At 40.4% G+C, this 21,479-nt stretch overlaps 2 protein-coding genes across 2 annotated transcripts in view; both read right to left on the bottom strand.

The window, feature by feature from the left end:
• Positions 1 to 12,552, bottom strand: part of SCAI (suppressor of cancer cell invasion) — a 135,497-nt gene extending 122,945 nt beyond the window's left edge. Inside the window, exons 1-2 of the mRNA XM_035015821.1 lie at positions 12,440 to 12,552; positions 11,674 to 11,718 (exon numbers count right to left, since the gene is read on the bottom strand). Of these exons, the coding sequence (XP_034871712.1) occupies positions 11,674 to 11,718; positions 12,440 to 12,492 (98 nt within the window). The 5' untranslated portion in view covers positions 12,493 to 12,552. The remainder of the gene's footprint in view (positions 1 to 11,673; positions 11,719 to 12,439) is intronic.
• Positions 12,553 to 15,770: 3,218 nt separating this feature from the next.
• PPP6C (protein phosphatase 6 catalytic subunit) overlaps positions 15,771 to 21,479 on the bottom strand; it is a 39,659-nt gene continuing 33,950 nt past the window's right edge. The window contains exons 5-7 of the mRNA XM_035015820.1: positions 20,551 to 20,630; positions 20,169 to 20,378; positions 15,771 to 19,030 (exon numbers count right to left, since the gene is read on the bottom strand). Coding sequence (XP_034871711.1) covers positions 18,782 to 19,030; positions 20,169 to 20,378; positions 20,551 to 20,630 — 539 coding nt within the window. The 3' untranslated portion in view covers positions 15,771 to 18,781. The remainder of the gene's footprint in view (positions 19,031 to 20,168; positions 20,379 to 20,550; positions 20,631 to 21,479) is intronic.

The raw sequence follows: 21,479 nt of genomic DNA, 5'->3' as shown, positions 1-21,479 counted from the left end.
TGAGGGCAGAAAGGCAGAAACAAGAAGAAAAAAGGAGTGAATTATCTAGTAAGGGGAAGGACTTCTTCAGGACCCACAAAAAGAGGGGGCCTGCAACCCCACTTCCTGGCAGTGCTCTAGATAAATGACAGGTCCTGGGAGGTTAATGGGTGTGTGCTATACCTAGGAAAGCTGAAACTTCTACACTGGAGTCCCCATACTTAGCAAAAATTCATGTGCCTGAAGTGGGCCATAACTGTCAGAACCACCAAACATGAAGGAACCATACTCTCTCAGACAACATTCTTACCAGTCACAGCCATTATGAACTGAAAACTTACCTTTCACCCTTTGCCTGGCTCCTCATAAGGCTCCCAGATTCTTATACAACCCTAAGGAGGGGAGGATGCCCATTCTTAATCACTGAGATTGAATTTTTCATCAGTGTGGTGGATTGGGGGTGGGAGGGGCACATGTCCCAAGGTTGGATTTAATTTCATGTGAAGGAATTAAAATATTGTAACATTTCTTGGTTACCTGATTTTGTGAAATAAAATTCGTACCTACTAGGGCACCTGGGTGGCTCAGTTGGTTGAATGTCTGACTCTTGGTTTGGACTCAGGTCATGATCTCAAGGTTGTGGGATCAAGCCCCACATCAGGCTCTGCACTCAGTACAAAGTCGGCTTGTCCCTCTTTCTCCTCCTCTGCCCCTCCCCCGGCTTGTGTGCCACCCCCTGGAATAAACAAATAAAATCTTAAAAAAAATTCGTAGCCCTACTATATAGTCAATTAATTTACTAATTTATGGATATCTTTTTTTTTTTTTTTTTTAAGATTTTATTTATTTGAGAGAGAGAGAACGAGAGACAGAGAGCATGAGAGGGAGGAGGGTCAGAGGGAGAAGCAGACTCTCCACCGAGCAGGGAGCCCGATGCGGGGCTCGATCCAGGGACTCCAGGATCATGACCTGAGCCGAAGGCAGTCGCTTAACCGACTGAGCCACCCAGGCGCCCCTTTATGGATATCTTTTACAACTCATTATTCTTGGTAGTTTTTTTTTAAGATTTTATTTATTGGGGTGCCTGGGTGGCTCAGTCGTTAAGCGTCTGCCTTCGGCTCCCAGGATTCTACAATCATGACCTGAGCCGAAGGCAGACGCTTAACTGACTGAGCCACCCAGGCGTCCCAGATTGTGGGAAACTCTTAATAACAAACATACTTCTTTCAACAAATAAAGAGCATGGGGAAAAATAGAGTGGGAAAACTACAGACTTAAAAGAACTTGAGATCTAATCAACAAATTGCAAGCTACAAACCTGACCTGGATCCTGATTTGAACAAACATTCTATTTTTATTTATTCTTTTAAAAGATCTATTTACGGGGCGCCTGGGTGGCTCAGTCGGTTAAGCGACTGCCTTCGGCTCAGGTCATGATCCTGGAGTCCTGGGACTGAGTCCCGCATCGGGCTCCCTGCTTGGCGGGGAGCCTGCTTCTCCCTCTGACTCTTCCCTTTCTCATGTGCTCGCTCTCTCTCATTCTGTCTCAAATAAATAAATAAAATCTTTAAAAAAATTAAAAAATAAAAAATAAAAGATCTATTTACTTTAGAGGAGGGGAGGGGCAAAAAGAGAATGGAGAGAATCTCAAGCAGACTCCCCACTGAGCACAGAACCCAAGGTGGGGCTCAATCTCATGACCCTGAGATCACGACCCGAACTGAAATCAAGACTTGGATGCTTAACCAACTGAGCCACCCACACACCCTGAACAAACAGACATTTTAAAAAACGATCAGCCAAATGTGGAAATCTAAACGCTGACAAGATATTTGATGATACTAGGGGAATACTGTTAATTTTTAAGTTATCGTTAATGGTATTGTAATGTGTTTTAAGAGTCCTTATCTTTCAACAACACATACTACCATATTTAGACGAATACCATGTATGGCATATGTTTCAGGTAGAGTACGAGGGTATATAAATGAAACAAGATTCAATTGATAATTATTGAAGCTGGATGAACAATTTAAGCCTTCTAATTTTGTCTGTATTTGAAATTTTCCACATTAAAAATACACATACAGACATATATGCACACATACATACATAAAAGTCAAAGTGGAGCCTTAGAGGCTAGCCTGCTTAACTTTCTTCTACCTACTCCCACCCTCCAGGGAGCCCTTGAATTAGTCCCAATGAATCTTTGGGCTTATTTTATTTTATTTTATTTTATTTTATTTATTTATTTGACAGAGTGAGACACAGCGAGAGAGGGAACACAAGCAGGCGGAGCGGCAGAGGGAGAGGGAGAAGCACGCTTCCCGCGGAGCAGGGAGCCCGATGTGGGGCTCGATCCCAGGACCCTGGGATCATGACCTGAGCCAAAGGCAGATGCTTAACCAACTGAGCCACCCAGGCGCCCCTGGGCTCATTTCTTAACACCCTTAAAAAATCACTGCTTGAGCCAGTCTAGGTTTTATTCTTGAGTAAAATATTACCATGAAAATGCTCAGCACTTTGACCATACTATCTTGGGCCCTGTAAAATCTGTTTTTGCAGAACTGAATTTTGGTATGTCCTAGGTTTTCACTGACACATGCTGTAAGAAACAGCTTTACCAAAACCACTGCATTTCTGTAGGGATGTTACTAAGGGAAACACCATCATACACAAACTCTCTAAGTAGAGGATATTTCTGTGTTTCAGTGTAAACTGGAAAATGTTCACCTGGTTTTCAATATAACTACCTCCAGAATCTGTTCCTCACTCAAGAGTATGGAGATCTATCTCCCAGAGATAAACATTACTTGTTTGATGACTACATACAGAAAAACTGCAATGGACAGATAATACTGCAAAGAACATCCAAAAAACAGAAAGCAGTCTGGTTTATTTCCACACCATGCTATTACAACGCTCTACTCTTCTTCACATTTCACTCAAGATGGTCTCCGTTAGTTATTTCGTTCATTTGCATAACTTGGGTAACTGATGACTTCCAACTCTGTATCTGAAGCCCTACGCCCTTTTCAGCTCCAGACCCATATTTCCACCTGCCTGGTGAGAGACGGCGAACTCTGAAGCACTTTACACTCCATAGAGTCAAAATAAACTCATAATCTTACCCTTCCAAATTTGCCCCTGTCTCTGCTGTCTCCATTAAAAGGGTTGCCATCCAAACTGTTATTCAAGCTAAAGATACGGTGAAGACAGGGAAAAGGCAAGCCATAGACTGGGGGAAAATATCTGCAAAACATTTGTTTCCAGAATAAAGAACCCTTATAACTGTATACAGACAAACAACTGATAAAAAATGGACAAAAGATTTGAAAAGAAAACTCACAAAAGAAGTTTTATGAATGGCCAATAAATACATTAAAAGATGTTCAACACGATCAATCACTAGGGAAAGGCAAATTAAAAACATAATGATATATACCCCTAGGCAAACAATGGTAATGGTTTCAAGGGTATACACGTGTGTCAAAACTTATCGAATTGTACACTTTAAATATGTGTGGCTTATTGTATGCCATTATACCTTGATAAAGCTTTTTAAAAGAAAAAGAATGGCAATACCAAAAAGTGGCAAGGATATGGAACACGTGGAATCCCAAACATTGCTGGTGGGAATGCAAAATGGTACAGCCACTTTGGAAAACAGTCTGGCAATTTCTTAAAAAATTAAACATACATTTACCGTAAGACCCAGCAAGCCCACTCGTAGGCATCTATCTACTCAAGAGAAATGAAAATATATCTGCCCGAAGACTTAACTAACTGTTCATTAACAGATGCATTCATACTAGCCAAAAACCAGAAACAAGCCAAATGTCTGTCAACTGGTGAATGCATAAACAAATTACGGTAAAATCATACAATGTAAAAACATACATACATTGCTCCCAAGTGATAAGAAGAAATTAACTACAGTTATGAACAAGAACATGGATGAATCTCAACAGCATTATGGCAAGTGGAAGAAGCTAGACACAAAAGACTATCTAATGAATGATTTACTTACATGAGATTCTAGAAAAAACAAAGCTATAGTAATAGGGAAAAAAGATCAGCGGTTCCCAGAATCATGACAACAAGGCAACATGAGCAAATGTGGGGGTGGGGAGGGTAGCAATGGCAGGTTCAAGATCATAATTACAGTGGGTGGTTACACAATGTATACATTTGTCAAACTCATCAAATTGCATACTTAAAATTGGTGCACTTTTTTTTTACACTAATAATACCTCGGATCAACATGTTTTTAAAAAGACTAGAAGGAAAGGCAAAATAAAAATATTTAAACTAATAACACTCACAGGTATCATTTATTAAATATTTAATACATGTCAGTAACTGTTATCATGTACTTTACATTCATTACTTCAATGAATCTATTTTTTAAATAGACAAAAATCTCTGCATTCACACAGTTTACATGCTATTGGGGGGGGGGGGGAATAATCCTCCAAAGGAAGTACTGTCAACACCTGCTTTTTGCAAAAGGGCAAACAGGTTCAGAGATTAAATCTATACTTTGTTCCAGAGCCCAAAGGCAGTATTTGGAAGAGCTGGGATTCGACTCTAGTCCAGGTTTTCTCGACTTCAGCATCACTGACAATTTGAGCTGAATAATTCTTCGACGTGGGAGGCCACTCTACACATTGTAGGGTGTTTAACATCATTTCTGGCCTCACCCACTAGATGCCCTTAGTTTAACAACCAAGAATGTCTCCTCCAGACATTGCCAAATGCCCCCAGGAGGCAAAACTGCCCCTTTTTGAGAACCCCTGCTTAATCTCTAAAAACTGAAACCACAGCCCAAACTATTAAAAACACCTTTCTTTTTTTTTTTTTTAAGATTTTGTTTATTCATTTGAGATAGAGAAAGAGCAAGTGAGAGAGAGAGAGAGAGAGAGAGAGCATGAGCAGGGGGGAGGGGCAGAGGGAGAGGGAGAAGCAGGCTCCCCACTGAGCAGGGTGCCTGATGTGGGGCTTGATCCCAAGACCCCAGGATCATGACCTGAGCTGAAGGCAGACACTTAACAGACTGAGCCACCCAGGCACCCCTAAAAACACCTTTCTTTCCACACCTGACACTGCCCTGGTTCAGGTCCTAAATTCAGCTCACTTAAGATCTTGTCATTAGTCAATCCATCCAGGGTCTACTCTGTCATTCAATAGTCACACTATGCCAAAGTAACCTCCTAAAAACCTCCAGGGCCTAGATGAGATGTCTGTGAAAAGTGCCCTCACTACCCGTATGCAGAATTACTATAAACCCTTTGTATACATACAAAGTCATTACACTGTCCCATTGTTTGGGTCTGCCTTCTCCACTACCACATGAGTTTTACCCCAGCAAGGGCCAAATCTTACTTGTGTCTGTATCCCTGGTACCCAGGACTAGAGAGCATTTAAATGGTTTTAGAATTCAAATGTAATTCAAACAAATTACATATACCAACAAAATGCTTAGATCTCGGGGCGCCTGGGTGGTTCAGTCGGTTAAATGTCTGCCTTCAGCTTGGGTCAAGAACCCAGCATTCTGGGATCGAGCCCTGCACTGGGTTCCCTGCTCAGCAGGGAGCCTGCTTCTCCCTTTCTCTCTGCCTGCCCATCTGCCTACTTGTGATCTCTCTCTCTCTGTCAAATAAATAAAATCTTTAAAAGAAAAATGCTTAGCTCTCTTTGCTTAAAACACATCACTAAAAAAAAGCCCCCACATCATACAGTAAAGCTTTAAACAACAGGAACCCTATCCAAACAAATGGGTCTTGTTCCTGATAGGATGAGAGGATGTTCTAACTCATAACCCAAACATTATTAAGCAGACATGTTGAGGTCTTCAGAATTTTCCAAAACCACATAGAGATCAAATTTCCTAACCTTAAAACTCCTTTCGGTCTAGTACAGTTTATCAGGGTCCTTAAATAGTGTCACAGTATTTTGGACCACTATAGCTCCAACCTACACTAACTCCCTCTTGCTACCAACGCATTTACTGGTTCACTATAGTTTTACTGAGCACCCACTCAGTGCTAAGGGTACAAAGATGTACTAAGATAAAGAAATAAAAGTTTTAGTGAGAAAAAAATACAGGAAGAATTAATAAGAGTAGTGTATGAAATGCTTATCTCAAATTATCTTAGTTCTTCTTAAACATTATTATAGTTTGGTGTGTACTAGCAATGTTCTCAAAAGACATGAGGGGGGAGGGGAGCGCAGGGCGGGGAAATGTGGGATTCAATAGGTGCTGGGGATTAAGAAGTCCCCTCGTGAGGAGCACCAGGTATTGTATGTAAGTGTTGAATCACTAAATTCTACACCTGGAACTAATATTACACTATTTGTTAACTAATTGGAATTTAAATAAAAACTTAAGAAAAGGAATAATTCAGCCACTAACTAATGTCTACCAAAAAGAATGACTTGGGGCGCCTGGGTGGCTCAGTTGGTTAGGCGACTGCCTTCAGCTCAGGTCGTGATCCTGGAGTCCCGGGATCGAGTCCCGCGTCGGGCTCCCTGCTCGGCGGGGAGTCTGCTTCTCCCTCTGACCCTCCTCCCTCTCATGCTCTCTGTCTCTCATTCTCTCTCTCTCAAATAAATAAATAAAATCTTTAAAAAAAAAAAAAAAGAATGACTTAACATCAACTACCCTAAAATAAAAATGATACTTTTGGCAACCATTTTCCCAACTATAACAGGATATATAGCATAACAGTCAACAACTCTACACAGCAGGCCAACTCAAAGGGGTGCTTAAGACCAAGTTCAACAATTAATTCATCTTGAAGTGTTAATCAGGAAGTCATTTCATTTGATATTGAGAGTTTTTATGGCCACAGTATGCTACTGATAATAACAGCTATAAAAAATTTCTGGCTAGGATCATTACATCCCTTCTTTATAATCCATCTTTAGGGCCTTAATTAGTTATTTTGTTCTCTATTTTTAGAGCAATTCCAGAACTGTTTTCTGGGGAAAATCACGGTCTTGTCCACAGGACCTCTTCAGAGATGTATGCTGGCGGTCCGTTCAGTTCTAAATCCTGACTTGATCAGGGTCTGACCTAATCAGACATGCGAAATACATGCTCTCATGATTCTTGACTAAGAATAGAAGCCTCAACTCATTGCTGCCTGATGCTTACTAAAACTTGGCTACAAGAAATAATATTCAGGAAGCCCACACTGGGGACTCCCAGAGGCAGCAATTCTGGAGGAAGGAAAGGCGCCTCAAGGAGGGACCTACTGTTAAAGGAGCATCCCAAGAATTGAGAGTGAAGGACAATTTAATCTTTCTTACAATATGTTCTCTCGTACAGCTCTCAAACTTGTTGGTTGCAGGAGAGCCCCTTAACAACTCTTAAAAACTATCTTTGTGAGTATACCCATCGATATTTATATTAGATTGTAAAAGAAAAATTTTAAACACAGTAATACAGAAACACATATTCCATTAGCCCTCAGAGTTGAAGTGAAATCACTCCTACTTGTAGCCTCAGAAAATTCCACTGTGAATGAGAGTGAATAATAGCAAAAAAGGCAAGTAAGGTCTCAGTATTATTAAGAAAATAGTTTTAGGGGCGCCTGGCTGGCTCAGTGAGAAGAGCATGTGACTCTTAATCTCGGGGTTTTAAGTTTGAGCCCCATGCTGGATGGAGAGATTATTTAAAAAATTAAATAAATAAACTTAAAAAAACAAAGACAGTAAAAAAAATCTGTTAATTAAAAGGAAAGAAATAATATTCATAGAGAAGTATTTAAGGACACATTCATTCAATGATTCAACCAACTATTTTCTAAGTGCCAGGCACTAGTCTAGATGCTGGGAATAAACAGAATCCCTGCAGCTTCTTCATCCTTGTTTATCTCTGAACCAAGCCAGCCATCAGTGAGATGTATACTTATACACTGATTTGGCTCTTTGGAGAATGTTCACTGGCATTACATGAACCTGGGTTGAGAAGCATTATAAGAAGCAATCTTTAAAAACTCACTACTATGTTTATTATTAGGATTCCCTCCCCCCAAAACACAGGTCCCCACAATGAAGACCAGTGAGACAAATTTTTCTCAGATCTGACAATCAAGGGGCACCTGCGTGGCTCAGTAGGTTAAGCGTCTGCTTTCAGCTCAGGTCATGATCTCAGGGTCCTGAGATGGAGCCCAGAGGCCAGTTCTCTGCTCAGTGGGGAACCTGCTTCCCCCTCTCCCTCTGCCTGCCACTTCCCCTGCTTGTGCTCTCTCTCTCTGTCAAATAAATAAAATCTTTAAAAAAAAACTAACAATCAAAAAAAGTTGTACTTCTCTTAAACAACATGCATATGGGGGCACCTGGGTGCTTCAGTCGTCAAGCATCTGCCTTCGGCTCAGGTCACAATCCCAGGGCCCTGGGATCAAGCCCCCCAGGGGGCTCCGTGCTTCTCCCTCTGGCCCTCCCCCTGCTCCTGCTCTCTCCCTCTCTCTCTCAAATAAATAAACAAAATCTTAAAAAACAAACAAACACGTGTTTGATTTTATAAACACCATGAATCTGGAAGTTGAGCTTTATTTTCTTCTTTGCTTTGTTTGAGAAAACTAAGAGCCAAATACGGAACCCATCTTTAGTAACTACAGTATTTTCTAGTCTATATACTAACTTTGCCACTGGTTTATTATTCTTCTCTCGTTTCTTCTTTGCCTTAATACCTTATTTTTAATCCTTTAGCCTGTATACATTTAGAAAAGAGGCGGGAAATACAGAGTATTTGATGGCTGCTTTTTTAACATAAAATTGATTGTGTACTTTCTATGTGCCAGGTACTATTTATACTAAGCACTTTATAACCCTCTGAGGGTTGGACTTCTTTTTTTAAATTATTCTTTTTAAAAGTTTTTTTTAAAGATTTTATTTAATTATTTGAGAAAGAGAGAGAGCACAAGCAGGGGGAGTGGCAGAGGGAGAGGGAGAAGCAGGCTCCCACTGAGCAGAGAGCCTGACTTGTTTTTAAATTTTTTTTTAGGTAAGCTCTACACCCAACATGGGGCTTGAACTCACAACTCTGAGATCAAGGGTTGCCTGCTCTACCACCTGAGCCAGCCAGCCGTATATAGATAATATATGTATATTATTTCCATATACAGCTGAGGGAACTGAGGCTCAAGGAGGTTTATTAACTTACGTGTGATCTCACAACTTTTATGTGACAGAGCTAGAACTCAAATGCAGCCCAAATCATTATACCTAGGCATATGTACAAGTTATCACAGGATCAGATTAGGTGAAGGAGAGGGTGGGAAAGTCCACACACAGGATGTGACATTTGAGCTAACAGTCTTAAAGGAGCTCGCTCGCCAAGGAACAAGGAGAAAGTATTCCAGAGAGAAAGAGAAATCATGTGCAAAAACCCAAAGCAAAGAGAGAACATAAGTTCTGGGAATGGCAAGCAGAACATAAGAGTTACATTCAGCAATTCATTCATTGTGCAGGATTCACCAGAAAGTTAAGTCATTTAATATTAGACATTTAAGAGGTCCAGTAGTGAGAATTTCCATGGCCACAGTATTAAACTGTCACTGGGAAGACAAGCAGAAGTGAAATAAAGGCAGTCTCTTTGGGGGGGGGGAGGCGGCAAAAGAGAGAGAGAGAGAAGAGGGACAGAGGGAGAAGGAGAGAGAGAATTCCAAGCAAGCTCCAAGCTCAGCACAGAGCCAGATGCAGGGGCTCGATCCCACGACCCTGAGATCACAACATGAGCTGAAATCAAGAGTTGGATGCTCAACCAACTGAGCCACCCAAACACCCCAAAGGCAGTCTCTTTTTATCATTAGGCTAAAAAGTCTGAATTATGTTCAATAAGCAATGGGGAACCATAGAAGGACTGAAGCAGGAGAATTACAAGATCAACTTGCACAGCATGATGAATGAATTACAGATTTGAGGTAGAGAACGCAGTCAGGAGGCCACAGCAAGAGACTGACAGCGGAGTAATGAGAGTTAAAATCTGTCCCCAAAAAAACATGTAATGTAAGCCACATATATAATTTTTAATTTTTGTATAGCCATGTTAGAAAAGTAAAAAAGAAAATAATTTTAGTAATACTTTTATTTAATCCAATATATCTAAAACATGATTTCATCATATAATCAATATAAAAATTAGTAATAAGAAATTTTGCATTCATTTTTTCATACTAATCGGAAATCTGATGTGTATTTTTACTTAGAGCACACCTTGTTTTGGACATTAAATTTTCACTGGAAATATTTGATCTGTATATAGATTTCATAAAACTTACAGATGAAAAAGTAGATTCACATACCCAAATTTTTCCAAACATACTGAATATTTTCCAGGGAGTCAAGTACCAGTTTTTGAATTTAAATTAATTACAATTAATAAAATTTAAAATTCAGTTCCTCAGCCATGCCAGCCATATTTCAAGTGTTTTATGGTCATATATGGCTACCCAGAATGACAAAGGACCTTTGGCTGGTAGCACTTCTGTCATCAGCATTTCATATCTACTTACTGTTGAGGTATTCTGTGTCCTAACATCGGTAACTTACCAAGTATTAACTATGACAGTGGTCCTACTGGTCACATCCTCGCTACTGTAGCTTACTTTCTCTCTAGACCACTGCCTACATCTGTGCAAAAGAAATCTTCTCATGACCACACAGAATTGCTATATAGTATCTGACATGTGGAACGCACACAAAAATGTCTGTGGGATGGATATATGCTCTTCTTCATCACTCAAGTAGTAATTCACTTGTCTACGGACTACTTAAGCCCTCCGTTTCTATTTCTCTATGGTTTGATTAGTTATTAGACTCTATGTACTACGTATGATGATAAAAGAAAAAGCAGTAAGAAAATCTATTTTCAATTGCATGTTTATTAGAGGCATTATAGTACAATGGGTAAGAGCCTAAGTTCTGGAGTCAGACTGCCTGGATTCAGATGTGGGTTCCGTTATTTATTAGATGAGTGATCTTGGCCTCCCTGTGCCTCACTTCCCTCTTCTGCAAAATAGTGATAACAGTACATACTTCCTTGGGGTGCTTAAGATTATAGAAGATAATACATATAAAGCACTTGCACATGGTACTTGGCACATAGTAGATGTTCAATAAACATTAGCTTTTAATATATTTTATTTATTTTTTAAAGTAAGCTCTATGCCCAACGCGGGGCTTGAACTCACCACCCTGAGATCAAGAGTCGCACACTCTACCAAGAAAAGCCAGCCAGGTGCCCCAACATTAGTTCCGTTTTGTTTTTAAGATTTTATTTTTAAGTAATCTCCACCCAATGTGGGGCTCAAATTCACAAGCCTGAGATCAAGAGTCTCATGCTCCACAAACTGAGCCAGCCAGGTGCCCCCCCGACCACGCCCCGAAACACCAGCTTTTTAAACAGAGCTGGTGAAGAAGTTGAAATTATAGCTAAAGTAAAAAACTAGGATTTCTCAATTACCCACGTCTCTTTCCCATATAATCTTACACACACACACACACGGTACAGGTAGTACTCCGACCTCCTCAAAAGAAAGGTCTTGCATGGAGTTATATTCATTACGAAAGGAGCTAAATAAAAAACTTCATCCACTGACAGTGTATAACTATGCAGTATGGCATATAGGTGTAGCCAAGCAAATGGAAAAACACGAAGCGAAATAGGAAGGCATTTTGCCTTACCTGCTTTTCCGTTTTCGAGGTGGTTTCTCCACTATGCCAGTCAGTCTACAAACCAAACAAATAAGACGGTAACTAAAAGTAACATATAAGAACACATCTCCTGGCCCTACTGTGCCAGTCAAAAACTCAGCGTACCACCCTCTAGGACCACAGGCTCGCTAAGCTCAGACCTGACCTTACAAACACCTTATGCTCTGTTTCCCCTATTTACCAAGACCAAGCAATCCTGGGACTCACGGTTCCCCTAATGTCTGCTTTGCCCAAACCCTGCTCTCCCTGCTAGTCCCTCACCCCATCCTCAGCTCCTATTCGTCACAGCCCCGCTCCCCAAAACCACCCACCTCCACCTACTCATTGTCTGCCTCGTCACCCCCGAAAGCCCCTCCGGCCTCCCCTTTCGCGTGCCCACCCCCCCCCCCGTGTGCCCTGCCCCCCCCAGCCCCCCCCCCCCCGGCCCCGCGCCCCCCGCATTCCACGGCCCGTCCACGGGGCGCGCGCGCCCTGCCCCTCCCGGCCCCGCGCCCCCAGTCTCACCCCTCGGCGTCCCTTCCCTCACACGCCCCTCTCACCCGGCATCGAGGATGCGATCGCCGCCCAGCCCACTCCCCCGCCCCTGGACGCCCCCTAATCCCCCCTCAGCCAGAACCCCCCGCCCCTCCCGTCTCGGAGCCCCGACTGCTTCACGGCCCCGAGCCGCTGCCCCTGGGCCCGCTCCCGCGCCCCCACCCCATCCCCAAACCCGACCTCGACCCAGCTCCCGCCCCACCTGGGGGCCAGGCGACTCCGCGGCTGCTGGGGTTGCCGGGCTCCTCTGACCATCCGGCTCCTGCTCCGCCGCGGGAGCTGCTCCGGCGGCCGCAGGGCTCGCTCGGGAAGCTGAGGCGGCGGAGGCTGGAGTAGGCGGAGAGGCGGGAGGAGGGCCTCGCGCCTCTGCCTGGCATGCCGCGGGGCCCGCCCCCTCCGCGCCTCTCCCCGACTCCCATTGGCTAGAGCCGTTGTGTGGCCGAAAACCTGGCAGTCGATTGGACGCTCGGGCCGTCACATCCCGCCACCTAGGTTTGGTTGAGACTGCAGGTGGCGGCGGAGGTGCCTTAGAGACTGCTAGCAGGGCAAGGGAAACCTAAGCGCCACCATGCGCTGCAAACTAGAAACTGCATCTCAGGCTCCAGACACCTGCCGGCAGGTTCTCCCGGCTCTGCGTCCTGCATTCCACACACCAGCTGGCGCCCCCCAACACTGCACCACGCCAGGACCAACAGCCAAGCACTGCAATTTCCCAAACTCTGGCAGGTGCGACCGTGAGGTAACTCTCCAGAACGAGCTTCATTTTGAACCACCTCGATGCAGTCCCTAACTCCACATCATGCTGAAATGGTCTCACAGCTCACAGGTACCTTTCATAGAGGATCCAGCAAGAAAACTGCAAGAATCTACCAAAATAAAGCATGTTTCAGATGCTCAGTCCCCTGCAGAAAAGATCACAAACTTGTGTGCAGACTTCCAAGAAAGCAAGAGGTTTAAAAAATTACCATGAAAGAAAAATCATCACTGCAAACAGAATTGATGCCATAACTAAAAGCAATGTGTTCCATTTTGGAAGGACTAAGTAGAATGGATCCTTGAGTTTGTGCTAACCATCCTGTGATACTGCAGATGATTGTAAATTCAATGCCAGTTAATCGATTTAAAAATAAATTTCACTGCATTTTTGTTGACAGACCTAAACATGCAAGACTACCAGCACATAAGCACGGTATTAGTTACCATTCCTATTATACTTTAATAAGGCCATCCTTGAGAAGAAGACATAGCTCATAAGGGGCGCCTGGGTGGCTCAGTTGGTTGGGCGACTGCCTTCGGCTCAGGTCATGATCCTGGAGTCCCGGGATCGAGTCCCGCATCGGGCTCCCTGCTCAGCGGGGAGTCTGCTTCTCCCTCTGACCCTCCCTGCTCTCATGCTCTCTCTCCCAAATAAATAGAATCTTTAAAAAAAAGAGAGAAGACGACATAGGTCATTAACATATTAAATTCTTCCTTCAATGTAGTCTACAGCCTCTCTACATTCCACATGAACAGGTTTTTGTTTTTGGTAGATACTTGGCAACTATTTGGAATTGGGAGGAGGCATCAAACTTTCTTTTGCTATTACCTTTTTATTAGAAAATATTTTTATGCATCAATAATGTGACAGCCTAGAGTAAATCACACCAGCACGCTGGGGACAAATCTCTCACTGACCCTCACAAATGGCAAAAATTAGGACACTAGCTTTTCACAAAACCGAATTTATTTGGTGGAAAGGGCTATCCTTTATTCTCAGATGGCTCTTTTCTTTCATGTTAAAAATGACATTCCTTCTATGAAATAATGGTAAATTGTAGTGGGGGGTTTTAAATGGCTTTGACAAGGAAAAAAATGTCAAACGTCTGTTGGTTCCCCTAATTTTTATGTAATCCCCAAATCACCAAACTATGGACAGCCTTTATCTCAACCAAACCAGAAGGGGGGGGGGGGGCAGAATAATTTGTCAGACAAGAGTGTGGCAGGTGGAATAGGAGTCCTGGTGGGGAGGGCCATCAACTCACTAGGAGACTGATCTTGAAATATCACTCATTACATTTCTTAAAAATAGGGATTAAAGTCTTGTGTCATTTTCAAGATCTTTTATAATTGGCCAACTCCTGATACATGGTTCTGCCAATAGAGCTGCTGCTTTCATCTCTTAAGCCTTCCCACGGGGCACCCTCAGTCCTATCTTCATGTCACATGCAAGTTCTAGTAATCTCTGTTTCTGTGTTTTTACTAAATAAGAAATGTACATCCCATCATTCTTGTCCACATTTCACACTTCCTCCTTTAAGCCTTTCCCAATTACTCCATTCTACATCACTTTCTTCTCCAAATTCCTTGTACTTTCATAAGCTACTGTATCAGCAATTATATATTGCCTTAGATTATTCTTACTTCCCATCTACATTTAATTTGGGCAAACGGTATATTAGAATGAGCCCTCAATAAATGGCAGCTTTGGGCCAGGGACTGGGTACTTTATGTGTGCTATTTTTAATCCTGAGATCAACTCTGGTATTTTCTTATTTTAGACACAGAATTTTAAGATCCAGAGAACCCAGCTCGTGCAGGGTCACATAGCTACAATAACCAATACTGCTTAAGATGGCTTAAGAGGGTTTAAGACACACTCTTGTATGCCCTAAAGGGGTTCAAGTTCCAGCTTTCCTTTGCAACCTTGGCAAAGTCACCTATCTAAATCTGTTCCTTCATCTGAAGGGGGTCAGGGGAAGAAGTAATACAGTCATAGAACCATGGTAAAGGTAAACACAAAACAGGGCACATACAGCTTTCAGCTAAGTTAGCTATTACTGCCTGGCAGAGCTGGGTTTTTTTACCTACATCTGATCCCAGAGCCTATATTCTTTACACTATTCCATAATGCCACCATGCAGTCTTTTATATCTCATTCCATTTATACACAAAAGCAGAGTGCTGAGAACAATAGTGGGTGTCCAGGGATTGAGTGGAATATACTTATGTAATAAGTATTTTGTTGATACACACACATACAAAATCCTCATAAATTTCACGCAGTTTGAAAAGGAAATATTTGAGTGATCCAAGCCAGCATAATCTCTCATGAGGGTAAGGAAAGGCAATCACCAACTGATTGATAAGGAAATAGAAAATTAAGAGGGGAATAAGGAACAAACATTCCCCAGGCATCTACTGTGTCTGGCACCAGACTAGAGGACTTTCCAAATGCTTTTTGGTGTTTTATTACTGTATACTTCATCAGCATGAATGCACACTGTAAACATACAATTTGAAAGAGTTGGGATGATCTCATGATGCATGGGTCTGGGCACTGGATCCAGGACATAACAATGAATCTTGCCTTTAAAGAACTGGAAAACGTAGCTCAAAGTCAAATGCAGAACAAGAAAAAGTTTCACTTCTGTTTACTAGTCAAGCAACCAAGTGAAGGAATAAGCATTTTTTAATTTAAATTGTGTTATATAAAACGCTAACTTCTTGTCGGGACAGGCTACAGACTATGCATTAGATAAAAGTTTCTGACAAACTTCCTATAATCTTTTTATTAGTTTACACTGAGAGAATATAGCACCTTTCATCCAAGGAACTGAAGGTGCTTTACAAACATTAGCATTTAAAAAACAATTACATTTAAAAATCTGGATTCGTGCTGTTAAATCTCTTCAACTCCAGATACACAATTTTCTGTAGGCTGATGGAAAGAATTCTATTTCTGACAACGAAAGAGGCTCAGAAAGAGTTCGGATTTGCTTTCGCAATACAGGCATTTTCAAAACCTGGTGCTGGGCTTACAAAGCAAAAACACACAAATCTTAATGCAATGAACAATATTTCAAACCTTATTTCAAACACAAAACCCAGGGTTTAAGACGTCACAATCTTCCAACAGTTCTGGTCATCCAGATGGAGTAGGAGCTGATGCAGGTTGCATATCAGATGTGCTCTTGATCCAGACTTTTTAGGATCACACCCAAATGAACACATTTAAAGTGGTGTGGTATTTCAGGAAAAAGCATTAAACCAATAAAAAGCTAGCCAAGAGCATATCAGGAAAAGAGGAAAGAAAGTAATTGGCAATTAAAAGTAGACAGGTCTCACTAGAGCCTAGGACACTTTATTAGAAACCAAGTATATCATCAGCAAATAAAAATAGTTATTACCCCCATTAATACAACATAAAGGATTTTACATTCAGCCTAGATACAGGGAGTAACAGATCCGCCTGCCTACAAATCTATGACTTGCAAGTATCTTCCACTACATGATTACTCTATATCGTACATAGCCCTTATTTATTAGAGGGATCCAAATATTCCTTTTAGGCTTACAAAGTCCAATACATTCACTCTCTCTTCCCTTTACATGTCTAATAGTAAAAACTATTTTTTTCATGCAAAAAAGCTGTTATTCAGCTGAAGAGAAAAAAATCAGACAAAATAGAGATGGCAATTAAGGAATGGACAGAAAATTATTGGCACATGCCCAACTAGTGACAAACAAATGTAATACACCATGACTTAAAAATAAAAGTCACATTACAAGGATAACTAAAACAACTACATCATTTTAAGCTAAGGAGTGTCAAATGGGAAGGGGAGGCTGAGGTTACCGATTTTATTGGTACAACTTAAAAGCAGAGGAGAGCAAGCACTTAAATACAATTTATGGTAACAGAAAAAAACACTGCAGAGAGCCGTTCAAAGACCACACCAAGTTGTCTGCATCATTAATTTCCAGTGTTTCACAATTAGTAAAATACATAGCTACATATCCCTGTAAGATAAAAATACGTTTCCCCCTGAATTACACTGGGGTCAGGGCAGTAACAGAAAGCTACTGACCCAACAGTTCAAGTGTGTGCAGCAAATGTCTTAGCCACTTCTTTCATATAGCTATACAATTAAAAACTAAACAAGGAGCTAGGTGGTTGCAGAAAATAAAAATCAAAATTATTGTGCTCATTTAATAAAAGAAAAACCCTGATGAAAAATTATGTGCCAAGAAGCTTAGACTATAAAGATTTTTATTGCATTTTTAGGTAACCTGGAAGTTCTTATCCTGAAGGGGAAAAGTTGGTTTTCAAAACTACCTGAACAGATACTAAAGTGCTTTATTAATTGGCTGGCTTCACAAAGATTTCCTGGAATGACAAAAATTAATTATAGTAGTAAAGGGATACCAACTATTTCACAAAATAGTAAATTCCAACATCATTTATGACCACAGTCATAAGAGACACTGGAACACTTGTCCTTATTAAGTGGACAGTTGCATATAAAGAACTGATCATCACACCCTTTGGATATTCAAATTACTTACACAAAGCCGAAACATGGTATCACAGACCTTTACAAAATAGGACAATTTGTTTCTTTCTACACTTTTTAAAATTTGCTTCAAATTACAGTTCACAAATACAAGAGTCCTGACTTTTCAACCTTTCCAGTTGCAGTTAAAAAATGAACACTTTCTAAAAGTTAAGGTCAAGTGTTACAGCAAGAGGAGAATGATTCCTATTGAAAAGTACACAGATTTTACTTAATGATACTCATGATAGATTGTAAACTGGACCTATCACATTCTACTCAACTGGTATCAAATGAACATATCAGCATTACAAGTATTAAATGTTTTTCTATTACTATAGAGAATATAAACCAAGACATTAATATGGCAGTTATGTTCTTTAGGCACAGTTTAGTGATTTTTTTTTTTAAATAAATACTATTGAATTTCAGTTGAAGTTTTAAACTCAATAACCAAAGGGTCAAAAGCTCTGATTGGGGGGGAAAAAAAGAATAACTTTAAACTAACAATGTAAGCTGTTTAAAATTTCTAACACTTTAACCTATCTGGGTTTTATTTAAGATTACTTTATTAAAAAATACAAGGAATCTGAAAAAAGATCAATACAATTATCTTACTGTACAAAGTCATAAGCTGTAGCAGTTTTAACTAAAATTTAAAAACACAACAAGGAGGGCAGCCCTTTAGACCAATTTATTTTATATCCATTTAAAATATCATTCAACAAAGGACAATGAAGTTTACAGCTGGGACAGGTATACATAACTCGAGGCATCTGCAGTCCATCGTGCCCATTGAATAACAACTTTGCTGCTGAAATTTCTTAAAACTTACCAAACTAAAACAAAAGGCTGAATGATACAAAAGGAGGAGCATTTCGGTGTAGTCTGTTCTGTCAATTGGCTTTTTAAAAAAGAGGAAACACATCCTGTTTCCCCCAGACCAGTAAATAAGCAAGAGCTACATGCAGCAGTGTGAGTATTAAGACATTTCTCAAGTCTTCTCAAATGAGTCCAAGGTGGGGATGGGATGGGGGAGAAAATTGATAGAAAAACATTGCTATAGACACCATAACAAACAATAAATTTAGATAATTTAAAATTAAAAAAAAAGGCAAGAGGCAGCATTTCAGCAGCAAAGTGCTTGATAAAAAGTATATTGTAGAGGGTAATACACAAAAGTTGGGGTAAGAAGAGGGAAGAAAAATGGGTCAGCAGGATGGGCGAAGGCCTCAAAGGAAATACGGCGTCGTCGTTCTGGGAGGAATAACACGTTCTGAATCTGGAACTGCCCGGAATAACTTTGGTTCTCTTGTATTTACATCTTTGAAGACCATGATCGAGGCAATATTTCCACAACGATAGCAGTAATTAGGAGCAGACCATACTGTTACCAGCTTCTCATCAAACATAAATTTATAGCCTTCGTGCACTAGTTGGTGTGCTCTGCAGATGAGTTTTAAGTTGTTGATATGAACAAACTGCAATTTAGAAAGGTTTTGTTAAGTATCTAGCACATTTTTAAAAAATCATGCTATAAATATATTATATATATATTATATATATATCTCTATATATATGAAAATAATATTTAAATAAAGTATAGGGGTGCCTGGGTGGCTCAGTCAGTTAAGCGCCTGACTCTTGATTTCCACTCAGGTTATGATCTCAGGGTTGTAAGATCGAGCCCCATGTCTGGCTCCACACTGGGCATGGAACCTGCTTAAGATTCTCTCTCTCCCTCTCCCCTCCCCAAATAAATAAATAAATAACAAATCTTTTTACTACTAAAGTTCTCATGATTATAGAACCCATTCTACTAGTTATCCCCACTACTTCCAATAAGTTATAGACAAATAGAGCTGCTTCGGCCTAAGTTATAGAAATCACACAGTCACATAATTTATTAGAAGTTTCTGGAAGAAAAGCATTCTATAAACACTATCAGATATGAAACAAAGTTTTTATGGTATAATAAAAAATATATCGCTATCAGTATCATTTACTGAGGGTGCAGTATGATTCTTACAAGAATTCTGAGATTATTCTTCTTTTGTACCTTAAGGAAATAGAGGCTCAGAGGGCATAAATAATTTACCTAAATTATGCTGAACCTAACTCTCTAATTCCATTGTGCTGGATTACGTCCCAATATAAGCTCATCCCTATGTGCGTATATAATGTCTATGTGTGTGTTTTTTTAATTGAAAACAGCTGAACTTCAAAAGTTGGCTTTTCACTATATATATCTCAAATCATCATGTTGTACATCTAAAACTAATACGTTACACGTCAATCTAAATTGAAAATATATATTAACATTTTCTATGTATATGTATATATATGTATATGTGTATATATATATATATAAAAGTTGCCTATCTTGCCCTTGCTATCGTATTACTTAATTGAAATATCTGAAAAAAGAAAAAACATTTATTTTACACATATTACCAAGTGGATACTGAAGGAGGTGCTTTCATTATGTGATCTCATTTAAGGAAAGACCTACATGATAAACTAGATGAGAAACAGAAGGTTGTTATCTATAGCCACAATAGTTCTTTATGTAGTCCATTAGCAACCAACAAACCATTTTTCAAAAAATATTGGCTTTACCTCATTTGTGACCTTTGCGCCAAAAAGCCAACCTGCTCCTCGGGGACTGATTGCCCAAGTATCCACATCTTCAGGATCTGACCAAACCAGATCACAAAATGCTCCTTTATGAGGAATTTCCTGGTTCCGCTCAATGGTTCGAATCTGATCCAGTGTTTTGATATCAGGAGATAAACCACCATGAACACACAAAATCTGCTCATCTATTAACTAGCAAAAAGGATAACAGAGTTGAAAGTATAATAATAAACTCAGTCATATCTAAATTCATCAATGAACGTTAATGATGTCAATATAATTGAGATGGCAATTAGATAAAAGTATGCAAAGGGTTATTGGCAGGAAAATACTTGAGGTTTTACAAAGATTTACATAAACTTACAGCTGCTACTGTGAGCATGTCAAAAACTTTGGTACAGTATCTCCAGGCATTAGCATTTCCATATTTGGTTTGGCACTCATCTGTGAAAGAAACAGAAGAGTTTCTCATTAATGAAGTTCTAAAGCTGCCAATAAAAATAAAGAATGCATCCAATACTAAAGAAGTTTAACTTAAACTAGGACAGCAAGCTATGACCTGGTAGGTCTTCCACGTAGAGCCATGAAGGAGACTTATGTTTAACTAGTCTAAGTATGTGGTCCTGCTTTTCATTCCAGAAGTGGCCCTACAAAGCAGTTCAAGTTATTGATCAAAATGCTATGATCAGAAAGAGCTAAATATTAAATTCATATATCCTCAAACAAATGCTTTGGTCTATTATGTTATTCATATGGGATAATTCTATCAAACAGAATAATTTATTTAATGTGACCACCTTACTCTAGTAGGGTAATCAAACAAATCAGAGGACCCTTAATTATAGGAGCACTGGTGATTCCTATCTCAACATTTCTCAGGCCTAGGTTGTCTCTTCTGAGATTTTCTGCACATTGTGCAATGAAATACTCAAGCTCCAGTAAGTACACCTGCAGTCATCACTGGAGACAGACTGCCAATCAGGCTCTGATATATTCCCAGCTGAACACTTTCTCTGTTGTCTACAACAGTTAATAGGATATACATCTCTTCGGGCGCCTGGGTGGCTCAGCTGGTTAAGCGACTGCCTTTGGCTCAGGTCATGATCCTGGAGTCCTGGGATCGAGTCCCATGTCGGGCTCCCTGCTCAGCAGGGAGTCTGCTTCTCCCCCTGACCCTCCCCACTCTCATGCTCTCTCTATCTCATTCTCTCTCTCAAATAAATAAATAAAAATCTTAAAAAAAAAAAAAAAAACCTTTAAGGGCGCCTGGGTGGCTCAGTTGGTTAAGCGACT

The sequence above is a fragment of the Mirounga leonina genome, unplaced genomic scaffold (assembly GCF_011800145.1).
Source record: "Mirounga leonina isolate KUSES-001 unplaced genomic scaffold, KU_Mleo_1.0 Mir_170, whole genome shotgun sequence".
Taxonomy (NCBI): domain Eukaryota; kingdom Metazoa; phylum Chordata; class Mammalia; order Carnivora; family Phocidae; genus Mirounga; species Mirounga leonina.
The sequence above is the reverse complement of the archived record's forward strand: the minus strand, read 5'-3'. Positions and strand labels throughout refer to the sequence as shown.